A 22,910-nucleotide genomic window follows, 5' to 3' on the forward strand; every position below is an offset into this window, starting at 1 on the left:
ACTTTAATAACGGCATACATCTTCCCAACCAATGAAATCAGACTCTGGGCTATAATTTCCCTTCTGCCTCCCTCCCTTTTTGAAAAGTGGAGAGTCATTTGCAATTTTCCAGACCTCCAGAACCATTCCAGAATCTAGTGATTATTGAAGGGCCAGTAATAGTACCTCCAGAATCTCTTCAGCCACCTCTTTCAGAACCCTGGGGTGCAGTTCATCTGGTCCAGGTGACTTATCTACCTTCAGACCTTTCAGTCTCCCAAGCATCTTTTCCTTAGTAATAGCAACTGCACTCACCTTTGTCACTAGCACTCTTGAATTTCAGGAAATTCTACCTATCTAAGTGTCTCTTAAATGTCCCTAATGTAGTGCATCTACCGCCCTTCCCTCGCTCCCCCCGGGAGTGTGTTCCATACACCCACCATCCTCTTTTTACGAAAATATCTACCTCTGAATCCTCCTATATTTTCCTCCAATCACCTTAAAATGATTTTCTCTCATAATAGCCATTTCCACCCTGTGTAAAAGATGCTGTCTACCTACGCCTCTTATCATCTTGTATACCTCTATCAAGTCACATTTCATCGTTCACTCCGTAGAGAAAAGCTCTAGCTGGCTCAATCTTACCTCACAAGACATGCTCTCTAATCCAAGTAGCATCCTGGTAAATCTCTGCACCCTCTGTAAAGCTTCCCTTTTCCTTCCAATCCTGATGTGAAGGGCCTCAGCCCGAAACATCGACCGTTTATTCATTTCCATAGATGCAGCCAGACCTGCTGAGTTGCTCCATCATTCTGTGCGTGTTACTCTGGATTTCCAGCATCTACAGAATCTCTTGAGTTTAGGATTCCCTTCTGGTCCACTCCTTCTCTCTCTCTCTTCCTCTATAAACTCTACTGGGAATCTCGTGCAACCTTTCAATCAGAATTCAGAGTGCCTTTCATTGAAGAAACCATGTCATTTGGTATATTACAGGGGGGAAATGTCCATTAATTACTTATCTATCTGCTCAACAAGTGGTATGTTATTTCTGGAAGTAATTCTGAATTCCTGTCCCAATTTAGAGTGGGTGCATGGGTTCAAAGACTGAAGCAGACGTGTAGGAGCAGGTAAAACCTGTTTGGTTGGTTTGCTGAGGGGGTTTCAGTTAGAGACCAGTCAACTCCTTGTGTTTATTAATAACTATACTATGAATAGATGAACTTACTCGGGAAAGGCTGACTGCTGACAGGGTAATCATCAAATCCCACACTGGAACGTAATTGTGACCAATAACATACAAGGGGTTTTGGGTCCTAATATTGTGTAAATAGCGAACACTGGGACTGTTTGTTTCTGTATATTTGTCCATGTATATTTGTGCATGTGACTGTATATGTTCCTACACACATCCACAGACATCTATTTATTTTCCCGACAAAGTTGCATCGGCAAAAACGACAAGCATCCTAGCCATGTTACCCTGCGCCTTTAATTGGACGCATCAGTCAGTCCAAACAGTACACTGACCAGCAGACACCTGACGTGAGCAGCTTCTGATCTAAAACACCACTCATTGGCTCCTCTCTCCACTGAGTTATTTTTTATAATTACTTTTTCCTGCTGAAATGTTATTTTTCTCTCTTCCTCTCAATTTACAGTGACCTTTGAATAAATGTACTTAAACTTTGACCTACTAATGGGCAGTTTGCACAGCTGCCCTCTTCCTCAGTTACCCACCAGTTTTTGCCACCATCCACGGAGTGAGAGGAACCCCAGTTTATGAATTTCACTGGATAACTATCCCCTCTGAGAAGGAAGCAAGCATTTTAATAGCAACAAGAGCCTTAACTGCTCTGAGGTGTTCATTGAATCATCAGGTTTGCCCTGGTGGTGACCCCTTGAAACATCCTGTGGCTTATTCCTGCTCTTATTTTTTATGCTCTTGGGAGTGTTTTACGATTTTCAAAGCAGAGCTGGTGAAGGTGTAGGACATGGTATGGGAACTGCAAGGCATCTGACCAAAGATCCTTCAGTGCATTGAGGACTGTAGAATGTCCCTTCAGAGCAGCGATGAGGAGGAATTTCCTTCACAGAGGGTGGTAGATCTGTGGAATTAGTTGCCACAGACGGCTGTGGAGGCCAAGTCATTGGATATACTTAAAGCAGACGTTGGTAAATTCTTGATTAGCAAGAGTGTCCAAAGGTTATGGGGAGAAGGCAAGAGAATGGTGTTGAGAGGGAAATTAAATCAGCCATGGCCAAACGGTGGAGCAGAATCAATGGGCTGAATGTCCTGATTATGCTCCTATGTCTCATGGGCCCAGCTTTCACTTCACTTACTTTTAGTCAAGTTAGTAGGCATTATAACTCCACAGTGGTACAAATACCAGTACTATGGAATCATACAGTGCAGAAATAGACCTTTCAGCCCAGCAAGCTATTCTCCTCTCGGATTCAGATTTATTATTACTGCCTTGGATGGCATGAACTTTGTTGTTTTATGGCAACAGAACAGTTCCAAATGTTCCTCTAGATAATGTCCTGGGTTGAGGATATACCAGTCTCCACCACCTCCCCAAGAAGTTTTATCCTAATGTTTCTTAGCAAAATGTTTTTAAAATTATAAGAGGTGTGGATGGAGTAAAGAGTCAGAATCTCTTCCCCTGGGTAGAAATGGCAAATACCAGAGGACATGCTTTTAAGATGCATTTCCCTGCATGTTTCAATGTACATGTGATAAGTTAATCTGAATCTGACTCTGAAACAGAGAGACAATGACTGAAGATGATGTGAGAGACAATTATTTTACAGAGAGAATGGTTGGGGACTGGAATGGGTTACCGGGAGAAGCAATGGAAGCAGACAGTGTGAGAGGATTATGCTTAGACTCGTGAATGTGAAGGGAATGGAGGGATATGGATGATATGCCAAAAGAGGATATTTGGTGTAAATCGGCATCAAAACCAGGAAAATATTGTGGCTGAATGGCCTGTACAGTGCCTCGCTGGTCTTGGGTAGGTCCTTCACAAAGACCAAGGAGAGAAGAGAGGACCTCATCCAAAAGGCAGCTTAAGTGACTAAATTTGGACTGGAATCAATAACTGTCTGACTTGGAAGCAACGATCCACTGAACCACTCAGCAGGACAAATGTGGCAGAGGAGAAAGCACAGCCGAGTAAAATGACTCTGTCATGAGATGTTGATTTGAACCTATCTGTTAGAAAACAAGCATATACCCTCAGTGGCCACTTTATTAGGTGCACCTGTACACCTTGTTAATGCAAATATCTAATCAGCCAATCACGTGGCAGCAACTCAAAACACAAAAACATGCAGGCATGGTCAAGAAGTTCAGCTGTTATTCAGACTAAACATTAGAGTGGGGAAGAAATGTGATCTAAGTGACTTTGACCATAAAATGTTTATTGGTGCTTTACAGGGGGTTTTGAGTATCTCAGAAACTGCTGACCTCTTGGGCTTTTTACACACAAAGTTCTTCAGCGTTTACAGAGAATGGTTTAAAAAAACAAAAAAAATAATTGAGTGAGTGGCAGCTCTGTGGGTGAAAATAACTTGTCAATGAGAGAGGTCAGAGGAGACTGTCCAGACTGGTTCAAGCCGACGGGAAGGCGACAGTACCTCAGATAACCACTCGTTACAACAGGGGTGTGCAGAAGAGCATCTCTGAATGCACAACATGTCAAACTTTGAAGCGGATGGGCTGCAGCAGCAGAAAACCATGACAAACCTGCACTCAGTCACTTTTTTAGGTACAGGAAGTAACTAATAAAGTGGCTGCTGACTGTATTTTTATTGATTATTGTACCAACAATGGTGTTAAGAGTCTTTAAATATAACAATTAAGATACCTTTGGAAAATTGGAATATATATATATATAACTCAGAAATACAAACAATGTTAAAGATAAAGACATAAGAAGTCAATTATCTGTAACAGAGTTCTTCTGAGAATAAATCTGAATTTTCAATAATCTGCAATTATACAAATGTATTTATTTCAAACCCTAGCCGCAGCAATCCAGTTTAAACGGGCAGATGTTGCAATGTTGCTGCACGCTCTCCTCAAGTAATGGGAGTTGAGGTTGGATAATATCATGGAGTTCTCTAATCTCTGTAACAGAGTACAATCCATGAGAAACAGAAAATGAATTATTTGCTGGCCTTCAATGTAAATATTTATGTAAATATTAAAATTAATTTGAAGCATAAGACATAGAAGCAAAGTTGGGCCATTTGGCCCATCAAGTCCACTCCACCATTCAATCATAGCTGATTTATTATCTGTCTTAACCCCATTGTCCTGCATTCTCCTCATAATCTTTCATGCCCTTATTAACTTAAGTACCTACCAATTTAAATATACTGTACCTAATGACTTGGCCTCCACAGCCATCTGTGGTAAAGAATTACACAGATTCACCATCATCTGGCCAAAGAAATTCTTCCTCATTCCTGAAGAAGAAACAGCCAATGAGCATCCTAAAGAGAAAAGACTCAGCAGGTTGGGCAGCGTCAATGGAAACGAGTCGACTTTGAAAGGTCTCGGCCTGAAACGTCAACTCTTTATTCCTTTGCAGTGATGCTGCCTGGCCTCCTGACAGGGGAAGAGAGAATACCTGGTGCAGGTTGTGTCTTTGACTATCCGGCTGCTTTACCGAGGCAACAAAAAGTGTCAACAGAGTCCACAGGGGAGAAGCTGACCATTTTAGCCCACCTTAGATAGATATGACTCTGAACAACCTCTTGCTCAATCTCTAACTTGAGTCTAATACATTTTATTTCTCTCGCTCACAGAATCTGTGCGGACACCAGTCGTGTGACACCTTGGGAATGGCAGATGTGGGGACCATCTGCTCCCCTCACCGTAGCTGTGCAATCATTGAGGACGACGGGCTCCACGCTGCGTTCACAGTCGCTCATGAAGTTGGTAAGTTAAAGAAAGCTGAGTCGTAAATTGCCCACTCAAGAGACTCCACAGCAACTTACAGGGAAAATAAGCCTGTCTCAGACAACAGCTCAAGCATTACCTGCATCTGCTTAGAGCTCAAAACTTGCGTAAACATGGGCTAACACAATGCAATGAGAGATTAGCATGTGAGTGCTAGAGCAGGAGCTGGACTGCATTTTCCCAGTTCTGGCTGCTTCAGAGTAGATGACGCTGAGCTTTGGCAGTAGTACAAGGGACCAGTATCATTGATTATGTCTGTTGGGGAGGAGGTACAAGAGCCAGAAGACCCACACTCAAGAACCACTTCTTCCCGCTCCATCATCAAACAGTCCATGAAATGGTTTAAACTGAGAACCGACTAGAGTCATAGAGCACTACACCACAGAAACAAGCCCCCTGACCCTGTTATCCATACCAAACTATTATGCTACCTAGTCCAACCGACCTGCAGCTGTACCATGGGCTGAAATACCTGTTTCTGTGCTGTAGTACTTTATAACTCTATGACTATTGACAGCTCCACGTCTGATCATTTTGTACTCGATCACAGGGCATCTGCTGGGACTATCGCACGATGACTCCAAATTCTGTGAGGAATCTTACGGCTTGACAGAGGATAAGCGACTAATGTCTTCCATCCTGACCAGTATCGACGCGTCCAAACCCTGGTCCAAGTGCACTTCAGCCACAATAACTGAGTTCTTCGATGACGGCCATGGTATGTGTATTGACAGACAGGTTACTTATAACCATCCATTTGAAGGTTCGACATGTTGTGCGCTCAGAGATGCTCTTCTGCACACCACTGTTGGAGCACACGGTTATGTGTTACTGTCACTTTCCTGCCAGCTTGAATCAGTCTGGCCATTCTCCTCAGATCTCTCTCATTAACAAGGCATTTTTACCCACAGAACTGCATCCAAAAATCTGGATTTTTTTTTTTTTTGTTTTTTGAACCATCCTCTTTAAAGTCTAGACATAGTTGTGTGTGAAAATCCCAGATCAGCAGCTGCTGAGATACTCCAACCACGCCATCTGACACCAACAATCATTCCACAGTCAAAGTCACTTTGATCGCATTTCTTCTCCATTCCAATCTCCGGTCTGAACAGCAATTGAACCTCTTGGTCACATCTGCATGTTTATGCATTGAGTTGATGCCACAGGATTGACTAATTAGCTATTTGCGTTAACGAGCTGGTGTACAGGTGTACCTAATAAAGTGGCCACTGAGTGTATACCAAGATGCAGTGGAAAAACTTTGCGTGCCGTCCAGAGAAATCATTCCACACATAATTATGTCAGTGTGGTATAAAAGAAAAGATAACAGAGTGCAGCATAAAGTGTTACAAAAAGTGCAGTGGAAATCAAGTAAGTTACAAGGGCATGAAGGTAAACTGAAAGATCAAGGGTCCCTTAACAGTTGCGAGATCCACTAAAATGAGGTGCAGGTACAATGGAAAAACTTGCTTGCAAGTTTATTTATAATAAATAGAGCAGTCAATGTAATATAGAGTACACACAAATCAGCGTGAGTTCATCAGTCTGATGGCCTGGTGGAAAAAGCTGTCCCGGAGCCTGTTGGTCCTGGCTTTAATGTTGTGGTACCGCTTCCTAGATGCTAGCAACTGGAACAGAGTGCGGTTGGGATGACTTGTAAATGTCCTGAATCATGGGAAGTTCACAACTACAGATGCTCTGGGCTATCCGCACCACTCTATGCAGAGTCCTGCGATTAAGAGAGTTATAGTTCCCATACCAGGCAGTGATGCAGCCAGTCAGGATGCTCTCAACCATGCCCCTATAGAAAGTTCTTAGGATTTGGGGGCCCGGACCAAACTTCCTCAACCGTCTGAGGTGAAAGAGGCCCTGTTGTGCTTTTTTCACCACAGAGCTGGTGTGTACAGACCACGTGAAGTCCTCGGTGATGTGGATGCCGAGGAACTTGAAGCTGTTTACCCTCTCAACCCCAGACCTACTGATGTCAATAGGGGTTAGCCCATCTCCATTCCTCCTGTAATCCACAACCAGCCATCAAGGCAGAGATATGGGAGCCTGAGGGTAGACACTCAGTGTTTCAGGAACAGCTTCTTCCCCTCCACCACCAGGTTTCTGAATGGACAATGAACCTATGTACACTACCTCACCATGGCCTCAGCTTGTGCCAAGAAGGTGGAGGAGGAACCCATCTATATTCCAACCATGAATATCGATTTCTCCTTCCAGTAAAAGAAATTTTCCCTCTCCCTCCCCCTCCCCTCTTCTATTCCCCATTCTAGCCTCTTATCTCTTCTCACCTGCCTATCACCTCCCCTAGGTCCCCTCCTCCTTCCCTTTCTCCTATGGTCTACTCCCCTGTCAGATTTCTTCCTCTCCAGCTCTTCACCTTTCCCACCTACCTGGCTTCACCTATCACCTTCCAGCTATCCTTCCCTCTTCCCCCACCCCCTGCACATTTTTTTTATTTTGGCATCTTCCCCCTTCCTTTCCAGTCCTGAAGAAGGGTCTCGGCCTGAAATGCCAACTGTTTATCCATTTCCGTAGATGCTGCCTGTCCTGCTGAGGTCAGCATTCTGTGCATTATACAACCTTACAAATGCCCGTGATATTAAAAGTGATTTTGGTTCATCAGTTATACAGGACAGTGAAGAGAACAAAAAGTGTGCAAAACAAGACATTAGTGCAAGGAAAAATTTAAGTCCTTAATAGTGCAAGTGGCAGTCCGTAGGGTTTTGTTGCAAAGGTAAAATTAGGATCGTATTGTGCACTGTGTTAGTGCACAGATCTTGTGTTGATGGATTAGGTTTCTCAATCAAATGTACATTGAAACATACAGCGAAATGCTTTGTTTGAGTTAACAATCAACAAGGATGTTCCGGGGAAGGCAACAAGTGTTGTGTTGCTACACTTTTGACATCAATACAGGATACCCAAAACGTTTAGCAGAACAACACACAGACAATATACATCACAACAGCAGAACAAATCCCTTCCTGCCCTTCTACATCACATTGGGGATCACTGCCCCAGATCCCTACGCCCCACCAACTTTGAGAATCTTGACACTGGAAATCACAGGTCTTCATTCTAAGCTCCTGCCAACCCAACCTCCATCGTTGGGGATTGCTGGAGTCTGACATACAGATCCTCCAGCTGACCTTGGGCTTCTGGACGTCCTAAATGATCTTGAGCCTCCTGACCAGCCACCTATCCAAATGATATTGATTTACCAAGTCGTAATTCCTAAGAGTAGAACACAGGCCAGATGCTTTTGCATTAGTTATGCCCATAATGATCATATACTTTCACTTCCCTGCAAAGAGTCAATTAGTCAGGCTACCAAGCTAAATGGACTCAGAAACTCCACATTTGATCCCAATTTGTGCTATATTGCTGGATGGTTGGTGCCCCAGGTTCCTGAACTGAAGGGTAGGGGGAGGGGAATTCTGATGCCCAAAAACTGCGTGGGCCTTAATAGAAAAACTCAGATACAGTGTTCCCAGCAATGAAACAGCCTGCCACTGTCCTCATTCACGTGTGAATAATGACCGTGGGGAAGTTAGTATGTAGAACCATGATTCATCTTTAAAAGTAAAGGCTATGAAACTGAAAGGAGATTCCAAAGAAAACATAGAGTAACATTTGTGTAAACAGATTTGAATTGAAACATCTCAGTTGCTTATTTACCACAAAGTTCCAGTGGAAAGTATGAATGACCAAACTTACACTTACGTGGAAGTTTGTTACCTCCCCAGGCTGCATTAAAATCATTCACAGCTAGTGAATCCATTTTTGAAGTGTAGTTATTGGACAGATAATAGAAGGACGAAAGGGAATCTCACTGAAACCTACTAAATACTGAAAGATCTGGATAGACTGGATGTGGAGAGGATGTTTCCATTAGTAGGAGAGTATAGGATCTGAGGCGACAGAAGTGAGATGAGCAAGTATTTCTTTCGGTAGAATGTGGTGAATCTATGGAACTCATTACCACAGAGGGTTGTGGAGGCTAATAAGTCACTAGATATTTTTAAGGCAGAAATTGATAGGTTCTTGATTGATAGGGGATTTAAGGGTTCCAGGAAGGGAGAAGGTAGATTCTCGATTGGTCAGGGCATGAAGGGATACAGGGCGAAGGCAGGAGATTGGGGCTGAGAGGGAAAATTGGATCAGCCATGATGAAATGGTGGAGCAGACTTGATGAGCCAAATGGCCTAATTCTGCTCCTATATCTTATGGTCTTGTGGTCTTATAGGTAGGAGATGGGGTAAAAAAGAATCAGTTATGATTGAATGGCAGAGCAGACTCAATGGCTTAATTCTAAATCATTAAGAATTCTGCTTCTGGCATCGCTTTTCATATGTCCGAACAGTCTTCTGTGTTAGAAACAATCTTCTAGCCTTTCTATGCAACTACTGTTCCATGGGTTTCAAACTTCTTCACCACACATGTGAGCCTATCATCAGGGTGGAGAGGCCAGCAGCCATAGTCCAGAGCTACAGTACGTAATAGTTAGGTCACTAACCTGATATTCAAAGGTGTTAACCATTGATTTAGAATACAAGTTCTGATCCCACAATGATTCTACTTTAGGTTTGACCATGACGGTGAGGTAGAACATAGAGCATTACAGCACAGTACAGGCCCTTCAGTCCACGATGTTGTGCTGACCTTTAAAACTACACTAACATCTATCTAAGATCAAATCTAGAACATTCCAAACTCATTTCCATTTGGGAGAGTGGCCTAAGTTTGGGACCTTTTGATGACTGTGTAAATAAAAGGAATTTTGCAAATGTTGCCTTGGAAGCGACTAATGTAAGTAGAATAGAAAAACAATACTTCCAGCCACAGATCTCCGAGACGTCACAAGGACTTGGCCCCATTTGACTTCAGGAGGGACAATGATGTCAGTTTGTTACCACATTGCGTTGTTTCAAAGTTCAAAGCAAATTTATTATCAAAGTGTGTAATTGTCACCAAATACTGCTCTGAGATTCAATTTTCACAGAGATCTACAGGTAAAATAAAAGAATACAATAGAATTTACGGAAACTATACATAAAGACTGGCAAACACCGAATGTGCAAAAAACAAACTGTACAAATGAGAAAATCTGCACCTTTATTCATTCAGACACTGAAATTGAAAGAAATGATTTTTATTCAAATTCCCTCCTATCTTCACCTTTAAGTGTTGACTCTCCCTAAGGATTATAGTTGCATGGGAGTAGCCTCTGCTTCTTCATCCAGCTCCCCACTTCTGTATTTACATGAGTGTGTGTTACTATTTGACTGTGTTAAGAATTAATCATTGATCTTGGTCTGCCTTCTCTTGAACCTCTGTTTATCACACATTCACACACCAATTACACACACACGCCTACATTTACAGACACAGCACCACATGAACACGCTTCAGCAAAGAAGTACACAAACACACACATACACACAGATAAAAACAGTGTTTTAGGAACAGCTTCTTCCCCTCTCACATCAGATTTATTATTCCTCTCTTCCTTGATAGTCTCCTTTTGCACTATTTAGTTATTTTTTATTGTATCTTAGTAATTTGTTACACCTGCACCGTACCACTGTCACAAAACAACAAATTTCATGACTTAGGTCAATGGTAATAAACCTGATTCTGAAGAATTCTCGCAGGAGAGTTTTCCCACCTTTCTGCAAGTCCAGGTCAGGGACCTGAAGTCTGCAAGTCTAAGAATCCACAGTTAAGGACTGGAGGCCCAGAGGTAGCCCTGCCTGGGGTGGCAGGCCTGTCTATGTTGGGTGAGGTGGTAGATGGCTTCTTTTGCTGCTTACAAAAAATGCTGGAGGTCAGGCTGCATCTATAAAAAACAGTAAATAGTCAACACTTCAGGCCGGGACCCTTCATCAGGACTGCTGTCGTATTTCATTCCATTGTTTTTGTCGAATCTTGTGTTCTACCAAGCATAGTGGCCCTGGAATGTGTGGTGACACTTGCAGACCGCCCTCAGCACATCTTTGGCTGTGTTGATTGTTAATGTGATGCATTTCACTGTCTGTTCTGATATACATGTGATAAATCAATCTGTATCTGAATCCATCTCGTTCAGTGAGAAGGGGCTCCCTTCACAACACTAGGTCAAACCTGGAACATATTGTGAGCAGTTTTGGGCCATGTTCTAAGAAAGGGTGTGCTGACATTGCAGAGGGTCCAAAGTAGGTTCACGAGAATTATCCAGGGAATGAAAGGGTTAAGATATAAGGACCACTTGTTGGCTTTAGGCTTGTACTCACTGAAGCTTAGAAGAATGACAGGGGAATCTCATTGAAACCTATTGAATATTGAATGGTCTGGATAGAATGGATGTAGAGAGTATAAGTGAGTGAGTCTAGGACCAGAGGGCATGACCTCAGAGTAGAAGGACTGCCAATTAGTACAGAAATGAGGAAGAATTTCTTTAGCCAGAGGATGAATTCATTGCCACAGGCAGCTGTGGAGGTCAAGTCATTGGGTCTATTTAAACTGGAGGTTCACAGCTCCTTGATTAGTCAGGGTGTCAAAGGTTACAGGAGAAGACTGGAGAATGGGATTGAGAGGGATAGTAAATCAGCCGTGACGGAATGGCAGAGCAGACTCAATGGACTAAGTGGCCTAATTCTGCTCCTGTGACCTACGGTCTATGAAGCTTCCTCCCACAGAGTTTTGTGATTGATGTTGCTGTAACTGCTCTTTGGAAGCTCTGTTACATGGGGGAATGTTGGCTTATAGTGTGCTATTTGCTTCCCTTTTCCAGGGGACTGCCTCCTCAGCCCTCCACTGAACCCCATGCGGGCACCAGAGGAGCTTCCAGGCCAGAGCTACGATGCGGCCCGCCAGTGCAAACTGGCTTTCGGGCCGGAGTACACAGTCTGCCCAGGGATGGATGTTTGTTCCCGCCTGTGGTGTGCTGTCATCCGCCAGGGACAGATGGTGTGCATGACCAAGAAGCTGCCCGCCGTGGAAGGGACCCCCTGCGGGAAGGGGAGGATCTGCTTGCACGGGAAGTGCGTGGACAAAACCAAGAGGAAATATTACTCGGTGAGTAAGGGATCTGTGACTGACAGCGTTAGTGGAGAGCGTGGAAAGGAAGGCCCAGATAGGCTGGAAGGGAAGAGTTAAAATATGAGGAGAATTTGGTGGCTGTACTCACTGGAGTTTAGAAAAATGAGGGATATCTCATTGAAACCAACCAAATTTTGAAACTCTTGGATAGAGTGGACATGTAGAGGATGTTTCCAATAGTGGGAGAGTCTATGCCAAAAGGGCATAACCTCAAAATAGAAGGATATCCCCTTAGAGATGAAGGGGAATTTCTTTAGCCAGAGAGTGATGAATCTGTCGAAGTCATTGCCACAAATGGCTGTGGAGGCCAAGTCATTGGGTATTTTTAAAGCAGGGGGTAATAAGTTCTTGATTAGCTAGGGGGTCAAAAGTTATGGGCAGAATGCAGAGAGTGGGGTTAAGAGGGATAATAAATAGCAAAGATTATTTGGTGGAGCAGTCTCAATTGGCCAAATGGCCTAACTGTGCTCCTGTATCTTATCGAATCCATCTTCAGCAACACATACAAGATGCTGGAGATGCTCTTCAGGCCAGGCAGCATCTATGGAGGGGAATGAAGAGTCGTTGTTTCGTGGCGAGACTTTGGAAAGGAAAAGGGCAGAAGCCAGGATAAGAAAGTGGATGGAGGGGAAGGAGTACACGCTGGCAGATGATAGGTGAAACCAGGTGAGGGGGTAGGTGGGTGGAGGAGGGGGTGGTGAGAAGCTGGGAGGTAATAGTGGAAAAGGTATAGAGCTGAAAAAGGAATCTGATAGAGTGGAGAGTGGACCATAGGTGAAAGGAAAGGAGGAGGGCATCAGAGGGAGGTGATTGACAGGTTAGGAGTAGAGAAATGGTGGGAGGTTAACCATAATGGAGGATGGAACAAGAGAGAAGTGGAGAGTGGGGAGTGATTACCAGAAGTTAGAGAAATCAATGTTCATGCCATCAGGTTGATGGCTACCTGGACAAAGTATGAGGTGTTGCTCCTCTAACTTGAGCTTTCCCTCATCGTAGCAATAGAAAAGGCAATGGTCGGACCCGTCAGTGCGGGGATGAGAAACTGAATTGAAATGAGTGGCCACCGGGAGAAATTTCCATTTCTATTGTTGCATTCTGTGTGAGGTGTTCACAATTCGCAGCGTCTGCAGAATCACTCATGTCTGTGGAATCCATCTTGGTGCAGACCCGGACTGGGCTCCCACTCAGAGTGATAGATGTATGGAGGTAGTGGTAGAGGCAGATGCATTAGGGACTTTTAAGAAAACCTTAGGCACATGGATGAAAGGAAAATGGAGCACTAGGTGGGAGGGAAGAGATTGATAGATCTTGGAGTAGGTTAAAAGGATAGCACAACATCTTAAGTCGAAGGGCCTATACTATGTTGTGTCCCATTTACTGTCACTCTGCCTAAACCGCAAAGGTGCAAATGTCCAGCAGAGTGGATAATTGTACGGGAAGCTGGAGTTCTGTCTGCCCTGCTGCTGGGAGAAAGACCCACAGGGTAATTGACTAAGCGTCTGTGACATTCCAGTACTGTGTTAAAAGCAGGAACACAGCTGGCAAACCTACCGGAACTTTGTTCCAATGGAAATAATGTTAGCCAGATCAAGAACAACAGGCCCTTGACTGGAATGCACAAGATGAAAGCTATTTTCCCACAGACCCTTCTTGCAGTCAGCTGCCAAACAGTAGTTGATTCCTTCCAGTTCCCAAGAATTATGAAATGACCGTCTGAGCATTGCAGTGAGACCAAATGGCAGTGCTTTGTCTGATCCCTGGGATGACTGCCCAGGTCCGGTGTCTCACGGCCCTCTGGTCATGGACCCTCAGCTACAGAAGGGGCCGGTTACCTGATGCTGAATCAGATTGTTTGTTGCTCCAGATTCCAGCGGCTGCAGCCCCTCGTGTCCCCAACTGACTTCCACTGATTTTATGCCATTAACTCCGTGTTTTCTTTCCTGGGTTACAGGCTTCAGCGAATGGCAACTGGGGCTCGTGGGGCTCGTGGGGCCCATGTTCACGGACGTGCGGAGGTGGGGTTCAGTTTGCCCGCCGGCACTGCAACAACCCGGCGCCCCGAAACAACGGCAAATACTGTGTGGGCAAACGGGCAATCTACCGATCGTGTAACGTGACTCCGTGCCCGCAAACAGGTATGTGGCTCCTCTGACCTCTCTCATTAACAAGGCATTTTCACCCACAAAGCTGCCACTCACTGGATTTCTTTTGTATCTCACACCATTCTCTGTAAACTCTAGAGACTGTTGTGTGTGGAAATCACAGATCAGCAGCTTCTGAGATACTCAAACCACCCCATCTGGCACCAACAATCATTCCACGGTCAGAGTCACTTAGATCACATTTCTTCCCCATTCTGATGTTTGGTCTGAACAGCAACTGAATCTCTTGACCATGTCTGCATGCTTTTATGCATTGAGTTGCTGCCACATGATTGGCTGATTAGATATTTACATTAATGAGCTGGTGTACAGGTTCTCCTTATAAAGTGACGACTGAGTGTGCATTTATTTCAGTAACTGCACAATGTGTAAACGTCATACCATATAATCAGTATATGGTTATCACTACAGCACGGAAGGAGCCCGTTTGTCCCATCGGGCCCATAATGGTCTATGTAAAATAATCCAGCTGGGTCCACTCGCCCATTTTCTCCCTAAAGCCTGACAAACATTTATGCAGCTCACTTTGAATATGACATCTGAATAGTAGACATGTTTTGATGGTGCCAGAATGTGTGGCCACACTTGGGCTCGATCCTCAGCACATCCTTGGTTGTGTGGGTTATTAACACAAATGACACATTTCACTGTATGTTTCAATGTGCCTATGATAAATAAATCTGAATCCGAATCTTCTTCCGACACTGTCCCTAACGGTGAATTCCAGACCTGAGCAACTCGCTGTGTAAAAATGACTTTCCTCCTATTGGTCTTTGTTCTTTTGCTAATCACCTGTGTTATCTGGTTCTTGACCCCTGTGCAGATGGGAACGATAATTCTGTCTCCTTCGTGATTTCCAATGCTTCTCTCAGACTCCCTTACAACCTTATCTGCTCCTCATGTCTCCTTTACACCTACTGAACTGAAGTCCCTCAAAACAGGAATCACATTGGTAAATCTCTTCTGCGACCTTTCTCAAATCTTTGCATCTCTGCTGGTGCTCCCATGGAAACGCAGCTACACGGCTCGTGCTGACTTTCAGGCCCCATTCCCAGATACCATTCTTACTGCGCAAGTCTTTGGCCTATTTGTTTATCAAAGACAACATTGCTGAACTCGTTCTCACCCTACACCCGTTATCCATGCATACAACCTTCAGCCAAGTTACACCATTACGATGGATTGCAGGAAACTTGACCGATTTTCCTCTCCCTTTTCTCAAGCTTAGGGCACTGAGGTCCAGTGTAGATCCTTAACTATTGCTTCTATTCACATCGCTGCTAAGTAATCATGGTTTACAGTCACACCAGGTGGTGCTCATACCCATAGAGATGGCGCTCAAGAATGTTAATGTTAGAAATTATTAGAGAAACACTGCAAGTAGCGTCCAACAGATAGAAGTATCGAAAATGGCATCCTGTCATTAAGATTTTTAGAAGCCCAACCTCAACTAATATAAGGAACTGTTCATTGACATTAATGCATTCATATTTACATTTGTGTTCTATGAACTCTGGTGCAATTTCAACATTTGAGAGGTTTAGCTAAGTACACAGATGGGAGGGGTACAGAGGGATATGGTCCAGGTGCAGATCAGCGAGGTTTGGCATGGACTGGACGGGCCAAAGGGCCTGTTTCTATGCTGTAGTGCTCTTTGGCTCTATGTTTACATATATTATATAATGTTATATTCTACATTATACTTTATAGATCCTATTATAATTCCATGCACTGACATGCAACAATTATTATTAATTATAATTAATATTATTACAATTATTCAGATTATAATTATATGTATCATAAACATATAACCATATAACAGTTACAGCATGGAAACAGGCCATCTTGGCCCTTCTAGTCCATGCCGAACTCTTACTCTCGCCTAGTCCCACTGACCTGCACTCAGCCCATAAACCTCCATTCCTTTCCTGTCCATATATCTATCCAATTTAACTTTAAACGACAACATCGAACCTGCCTCAACCACTTCTGCTGGAAGATCGTTCCACACAGCCACCACTCTCTGAGTAAAGAAGTTTCCCCTCATGTTACCCCTAAACTTTGGCCCTTTAACTCTCAACTCATGTCCTCTTGTTTGAATCTCCCCCATTCTCAATGGAAAAAGCCTATCCCCGTCAACTCTATCAATCCCCCTCATAATTTTAAATACCCCTATCAAGTCCCCCCTCAACCTTCTATGCTCCAAAGAATAAAGACCTAACTTGTTCAACCTTTAAATTATAATGAAACATAAACTGTATAATGCACCATATACTGCATATACTGAGTTGGATGATCAGCCATGATCATAATAAATGGCGGTGCAGGCTCGAAGGGCCGAATGGCCTACTCCTGCACCTATTTTCTATGTTTCTATGTTTCTATATTATATATAATCTCTTATAATTTTACACACTACAGAAATGAAGCCCTTCATATCAAGATCTCACCTTGATCTATTCCAATATACTTAAGGTTCAACACCTAACAATCCACCAAATATTGCACTTCTCACTTCTCATTAGCTGCTGCCGATTGGTCTTAACATTATCCCTGATTAAATTCCCTCCTTTTAGTCTTGAAGTTAATCTCTAGTTGGTGATTCTTCATTAGACCTATCACTGAGCCAAGTAACTCTTTTTTTTTCCCAGTTGCTCTTTCTCAATCTCAGAATTAACCACTGACCTGTAAAATGAAAGGGAATAAACAGTGGATTTATCATTAGCCTAAGATAGCTTTATTTCAGATGTACTGAGTTCCCTGGAATGACAGAGACCGCTACAATTTGGCACCTGCTGTGTCGCAGGAGTTGTCAGTCAGTGTTGAACTCAAAGTGGGACTGCCCTAGGGCCTCTAGCTCCAGAAGTTTTCCTCTGGGTTTACTCCCGAAGCCTTCCCCAGGAGTGGGTATAGCCGTAAGGCAGTGGAGGTTTGAGATCAGGGTTTTCCTTCTCCTAAATGAGCTGCCAACCCTGATGAGCCCTTTTAAGACACCAGTACCCCGGTTTTGCCACTTCACTTGTCAGTAGAAATGGTTTCATTGAGCATAGTAGCTAAGCCACACGTGAAGGCCAGGAGCTGGACTTGGTTGTCAGAGGCTACTTGAGACTCACGCCATTGAGAGCATTTAATAGCTAGTTGGAGCATATCCCCAGTACCATCCCCCACTATCCACCGACTATGACAACCTTACTACTGTGCTGCCTGATATTCAAAGGAGATAAGATATTCTCATGGATCCTGAGAAGTTTCTTTCCACAACCAGTGCTGTAATAACTGCAGGAATTTTTCCAACAATAATTCCAAAATCCTTGCCAGAAGCAGTAATGAAAACAGAAACACAAGGGACTTAGATGCTGGAATATAGAAAAAGAATCAAAAGAATTTGTCCTGATGCAAGCTCTCGACCTGAGATGTCAGCTCTGCCTTTGCTTCCACAAATGCTGCCTGACCTGCTGAATTCCTCCAACAGCTTGCTTGTAGCTTAATGAAACCACGCATGTGTGCGAAGGATTCCCGGCGCATATCTGGAGGGAAAATTATTCAAATGATTTATTGAATAAATGTTACAGTCTACCTGCTTGAAACACATTTAACCTATGCAGAAAGTACTCCAGAAGTGTATTTCCAGATGGGATTTGCTTGTAAACACCAGGAAAATCTTTGGGATTTTCCATGTTGACTTGAGCAGCTAAGCAGCCCATAGCACAGTGGCTGTGTAATTAATGGTAATGAGAGAGAGCAAGAGAATTCCTAACACCACACTTGTAAGGTGGGTGCCATGTTTGACAGGGAGATAGTTAGGGGATGCTCCAATCATTTTTGACATAGAGATATAGTCGCAGACCCGAAACATTGACTGTTTCCATCTCCACAGATGCTGCCTGACCTGCTGAGTTTTTCCAGCACTTTGGCTCTTTGAACCTTCTCAGACCTTCAAAACTATCATTTCAAATCATTTAGGATTAGTTCCTTGTTCCTCTTTTCTCCCTATAAACCTTGAGGCCGCAAGCCCTCGGAAAAATACTCCTTCTCCTCGAGTATGTTTAATGATTCTGCTTTTACTTTTGTGTCAAGATTGCTTGCCATCGTTTCCAGTACACAAGCGTAAAGGAGATTGAAATAATTGTTACTCTGGATGTGATGCAGCTCAAAAGAAGAATGTAGTGAGATAAAGAACACAGTAATAAAAAAGCCACAATAAATATAAATGCATAAGGTAGCTTATATACACTGATTATATGTACATAAAGTGACGGTAGGTACAGGAGTGTCTGTACATAAGGTGACTCTGACAGGACATGATGAAGTGGGGTGGGCATGGTGGATTGTGTTAGTGCGTGGAGGTGTTGATCAGCCTCACTGCTTAGGGAAAGTAATAGTTTTTGAGTCTGTTGGTCCTGGTGTGGATGCTGCATAGCTTCATCCCTGATGGGAATGGGACAAATAGTCCATGAGCAGGGTGGGAGAGCTCCTTCATGAAGGATCTGTGGCAGAGAATTCCAGAGTTTTATGGTAGGGATATGGGGAATAGCAAATTACTGCCCCAAACTTTGGATAACATCCAAATAAAGTTTAAGGTCTTGGGAGTTAAAATCATAATGGGAACAGATCGTAATGCATTTTTTAATCCTGTAAGACTAAGCAGTACTTTTAGTGCATAATGCAGTGGAAAATAACTGGAGCAGAGGCTTAAATGCTGGGGATAGGTCTGCATCTGGCACGTTTTAAATGATGAATGTATAATCTGGCTGCCTTAGCTCTCCAAAAGAATTCTGATGATTGGACCGTGTAAAATATAAACTAAGCCATAGCAATATTTTCTAAACACTTCTATAAAATATGAATTAGGTGGTGATTAGAGTTAACTTTCTCAAGAAATCTAAATGTGTAAGGAAATTAAATCTGTGTGTGCTCGGAGTAAGGGGAGTGAGAGTTGGTGGGGTCACTCACTTGAAAGACCCAGGGCTTATTTGCTCTTTCAAGCATTAGAGGGGGCTAGTGTTTGGAGTTTGCTGTCAGATCCTGTTGTTCTTGGCTTCTAGTGGCCCCATGTCTTACTGCAAGATGCCAGAGGAGTGAATATTTTCCAGCATACGACACCCTGGACTCTACTTTATATTCTGATCGTGTCGTTAAAAAATATGGTTGGATTTCCAAACATTGGGAAGTATTATTTATCTATTTAGAGATGCCCTTCCGGCTTCAATGAGCCACGTTGATCAGCAACCCACCTATTTAACCCTAGCCTAATCACAAGACAACTTACAATGACCAATTAACCCACTAACCGGTACCTCTTTGAACCGTGGGAGAAAACCAGAGCACCCGGAGGAAATCCATAGGCCCACAGGAAGAACATATAAACCCTCTGAGAGAATGCTGGAATTGAATTTCAACCTCCAACGTCCCAAGCTGTAAAAGTGTTGTGCTATCTGCTACACTACCGTGCACCCAAAAAGATTACTTACGGACAAGGGTTAAATAGGTTCACTAAGCAGGTATCATTCTGGAGACGCACTTAGAAATGGTTCCCTGACCTAGTATTACGTGACATTTTTATATGCTAAAGAACAAAGGTAACAGCAGGACAATTCTATAGTTACAATGTTTCTACAATGCTTCCTTTAAATTACATATAATTATCAAACACTTCTATCTTCACACACACACTCCAGACGCACAAAATGAATGTTAATCATCACTGACTCTGCGCTGCTTTCATGCATATGCGGACATCTCAGGTCCGTGGAGTGTTTCTTAGTTTGCAATCAACCCCAGTCTGCAGCTCCAAGAACACCAATAATCTAGTCTATATTTTAAACTCAATCTACAATCCACCTTCAGGTCTAAAGACTAGTTGCTGTTGTTGAAATTAATATTTGCTGTAAGCATAACTTCAGAATACACCCTAACAGGAGGTAGTTTGTGGGAAGAAGCAGAGGCAGGTTTGTCATCACTGACATTTGTCATTAAATTTGTCACTTTGCTGCTAGTACCAACTGCTGGTTACTATTATCTCCTCTATCTTGCTCAGATATTTATGGATAGACCACCTCTGTAGTGATGCCCACCTCCACTAAATCCAGTACTGAGTTTGTTGATAAAATGTTTTTTTTTAATCCAAATAGGCAAATCTTTCCGGGACGAACAATGCGAAGCAAGGAATGGATATCAGACCGATGCCAAAGGAGTCAAAACGTTCATGGAGTGGGTTCCAAAGTACGCCGGAGTGATCCCTGCAGATGTGTGTAAATTAACCTGTCGTGCAAAGGGAACCGGATACTATGTGGTATTTTCCCAGAAGGTAAGGGCAACCTTTTTTTTAAACACAAAGGGTGATTATCTATGTGGAATGAACTGCCAGAGGAAGTGGTTGAGGCAGGTACAATGACAAATTTTAATAGACATTTGGACAGGTACATGGATTGGAACATTTAAAAAGCAATAGACCACAAGACATAGGAGAAGAATTAGATCATTCATCCATTCAGTCTGCTCCACCATTCTATCACGGCTGATTTATTATCTCTCTCAGCCCCATTTTCCTGCCTTCTCCCTGTAACCTTTGACACCTTTACTAATCAAGAAGCTGTCAACCTCTGCTGGAAATATACCCAATGATTTGGCCTCCACAGCTGTTTGTAGCAATGAATTCCACAGATTCACCACCCTCTGGCTAAAGAAATTCCTCCTCATCTCTGTTCTAAAGGAAGGACATTCTATACTGAGGCTGTTGCAAGTGGGACAAATGTGTGACAGAGTCAGAAACACACGGGTTACTTGGCTAATAACGCCACAGTAACATAGCGATCAGCATGACACTATTACAGCTTGGGGCGTCAGATTTCAACTCCCATGCTGTCTGTAAGGAGTTCATATTTTCTCCAGATGTCCCAGTTACCTCCCACATTTGAAAGATCTACTGGTTGGTAGGTTAATTGGTCATTGTAAATAGTCCTGTGATTAGGCTAGTCTTAGATAGATGGATTACTGAGTGGCGTGGAGCTCTACCTATTTAGCAGTAGCCTAATCACAGCACAATTCCGCGCCGTATCTGCAAATAAATAAAATGAGAACAGCTCTCACGATGCAGAGTGCTCCTCTTGGCTCTGACTGTGCAAAGATCTGATTCTTCCCTCTCTATTCTCGATCGTTCCTCTCATTCCTGAAGCCCACTGCCTGTGGTTACTCAAGCCAAAATCCTCCTTACCAATGCGTCCATATCGAAGAAGAAATGTGTTGGCTTTGTAGAAAGTCTAAAGGGCGTTCACTAGAATTACTCTGGGATTGAAAGGGTTAATATGTGAGGCGTGTTAGAGGGCTCTGGGCCAGAACTCGCTGGAGTTCAGAAAAATGAGAAGAGATCTCACTGAAAACTTAAAAATATTAAAAGACCTAGATAGAATGGATGTTGGGAGGATGGTTCCTATGGTAGGGGAGTCTAGCACCAGAGGGCTCAGAATAGAGGGACATCCCTTTTAGTACAGATATGAGGAGGAATTTCTTTAGCCAGAGGGTGATGAATCTGTGGGATTCGTTGCCACAGTTGTGCAGGGCAAATCATTGGGGGTATTTAGAGCGAAGGTTAATAGGTCCTTGATTAGTAAAGGTATCAAAGGTTATGGGAAGAAGGCAGGAGAATGGAATTGAGAGGGATAGTAAATCATTATGATGGAATGGCAGAGCAGACTCAATGGGCCAAATGGCCTAATTCTGCACCTGCGTCTTATTCTATGGAGTTGTGCGTAATGAGCATTTTCTGACTAAGCAAACTCGTGTAACAGAGACCTAGTAGCATATTCAGCAAGTGCAGTTCCGTCATCAGACCGATGTGAAGCCATTTGTACACCAACGTGTCCGTCAGTTGCTTTGCGATGTGATTTGGGACTAGGTGGTGCTTTTGGCTGGTGGACAACAGGATGGACAGGGCCTCTCTTGCTGCCAATTGTCGGAATCCTAAGTGAAACGGTTCTGGAACAGACCCAGCCCAGCCTCAAGTGATCGTACAGACTGAGGTTCAGTACTAAGTGTCAGCCTCACCCAGTAATTCCATTCATGTGGCTCAGGCTGAGGGCTGAGGGCGTGCTGAAATGTCTCTGAGTTAAAACACATGGGCAGATATTCTAAGTTTATGGCAGAAACTGCAAATTTGTTTTTATGAAGAATACATATAATTCCATGTATGTGGTTGAAGGAGATGAAGTGGATTTCTGGTACTTCAGTTGACCTGAGGTGAGTCGAGGGAAAAGGCATCATAGGTTACAGGGAGAAGACAGGAAAATGGGGCTGAGAGGGATAATAAATCAGCCATGATGGAATAGCAGAGCATATTCGATTAGCAGAATGGCTTAATACTGCTCCTATGCCTTATGAAATTATGGTCTTGTATAGATGGTATAACCCATAAATATCATACTATATCTGTGGCATTTTTTTGCCTTGATGAGCACATCTTTAAGTCTTCATAACTTCAAGATTCTGACATTTTTAAGAACTCTGCAATTTTGCTTATTGCAGGTACACTAAACGAGTGGTTAAATCATTAGTCAAACAACTAAATGGTGTGAGTTCAGATCTCACCTCTGCCTTTGGGGCATTTATTAAAACTTACTTGTCTAAGTCAAGTCAGATCAATCAAACTCAATCACCAACAAGAGAAAATCTGCAGACGCTGGAAATCCGAGCAACACACACAAAGTGCTGGA

General features: G+C 43.2%; 1 protein-coding gene across 1 annotated transcript in view; it reads left to right on the top strand.

Annotated features, from left to right (window-relative positions):
- Positions 1-22,910, top strand: part of LOC134347822 (A disintegrin and metalloproteinase with thrombospondin motifs 5) — a 58,473-nt gene that overhangs the window by 12,391 nt on the left and 23,172 nt on the right. The window contains exons 2-6 of the mRNA XM_063050279.1: positions 4,795-4,927; positions 5,499-5,666; positions 11,730-12,013; positions 13,989-14,172; positions 20,334-20,509. Of these exons, the coding sequence (XP_062906349.1) occupies positions 4,795-4,927; positions 5,499-5,666; positions 11,730-12,013; positions 13,989-14,172; positions 20,334-20,509 (945 nt within the window). The remainder of the gene's footprint in view (positions 1-4,794; positions 4,928-5,498; positions 5,667-11,729; positions 12,014-13,988; positions 14,173-20,333; positions 20,510-22,910) is intronic.

Source organism: Mobula hypostoma, chromosome 6 (genome assembly GCF_963921235.1).
Source record: "Mobula hypostoma chromosome 6, sMobHyp1.1, whole genome shotgun sequence".
Lineage (NCBI taxonomy): Eukaryota > Metazoa > Chordata > Chondrichthyes > Myliobatiformes > Myliobatidae > Mobula > Mobula hypostoma.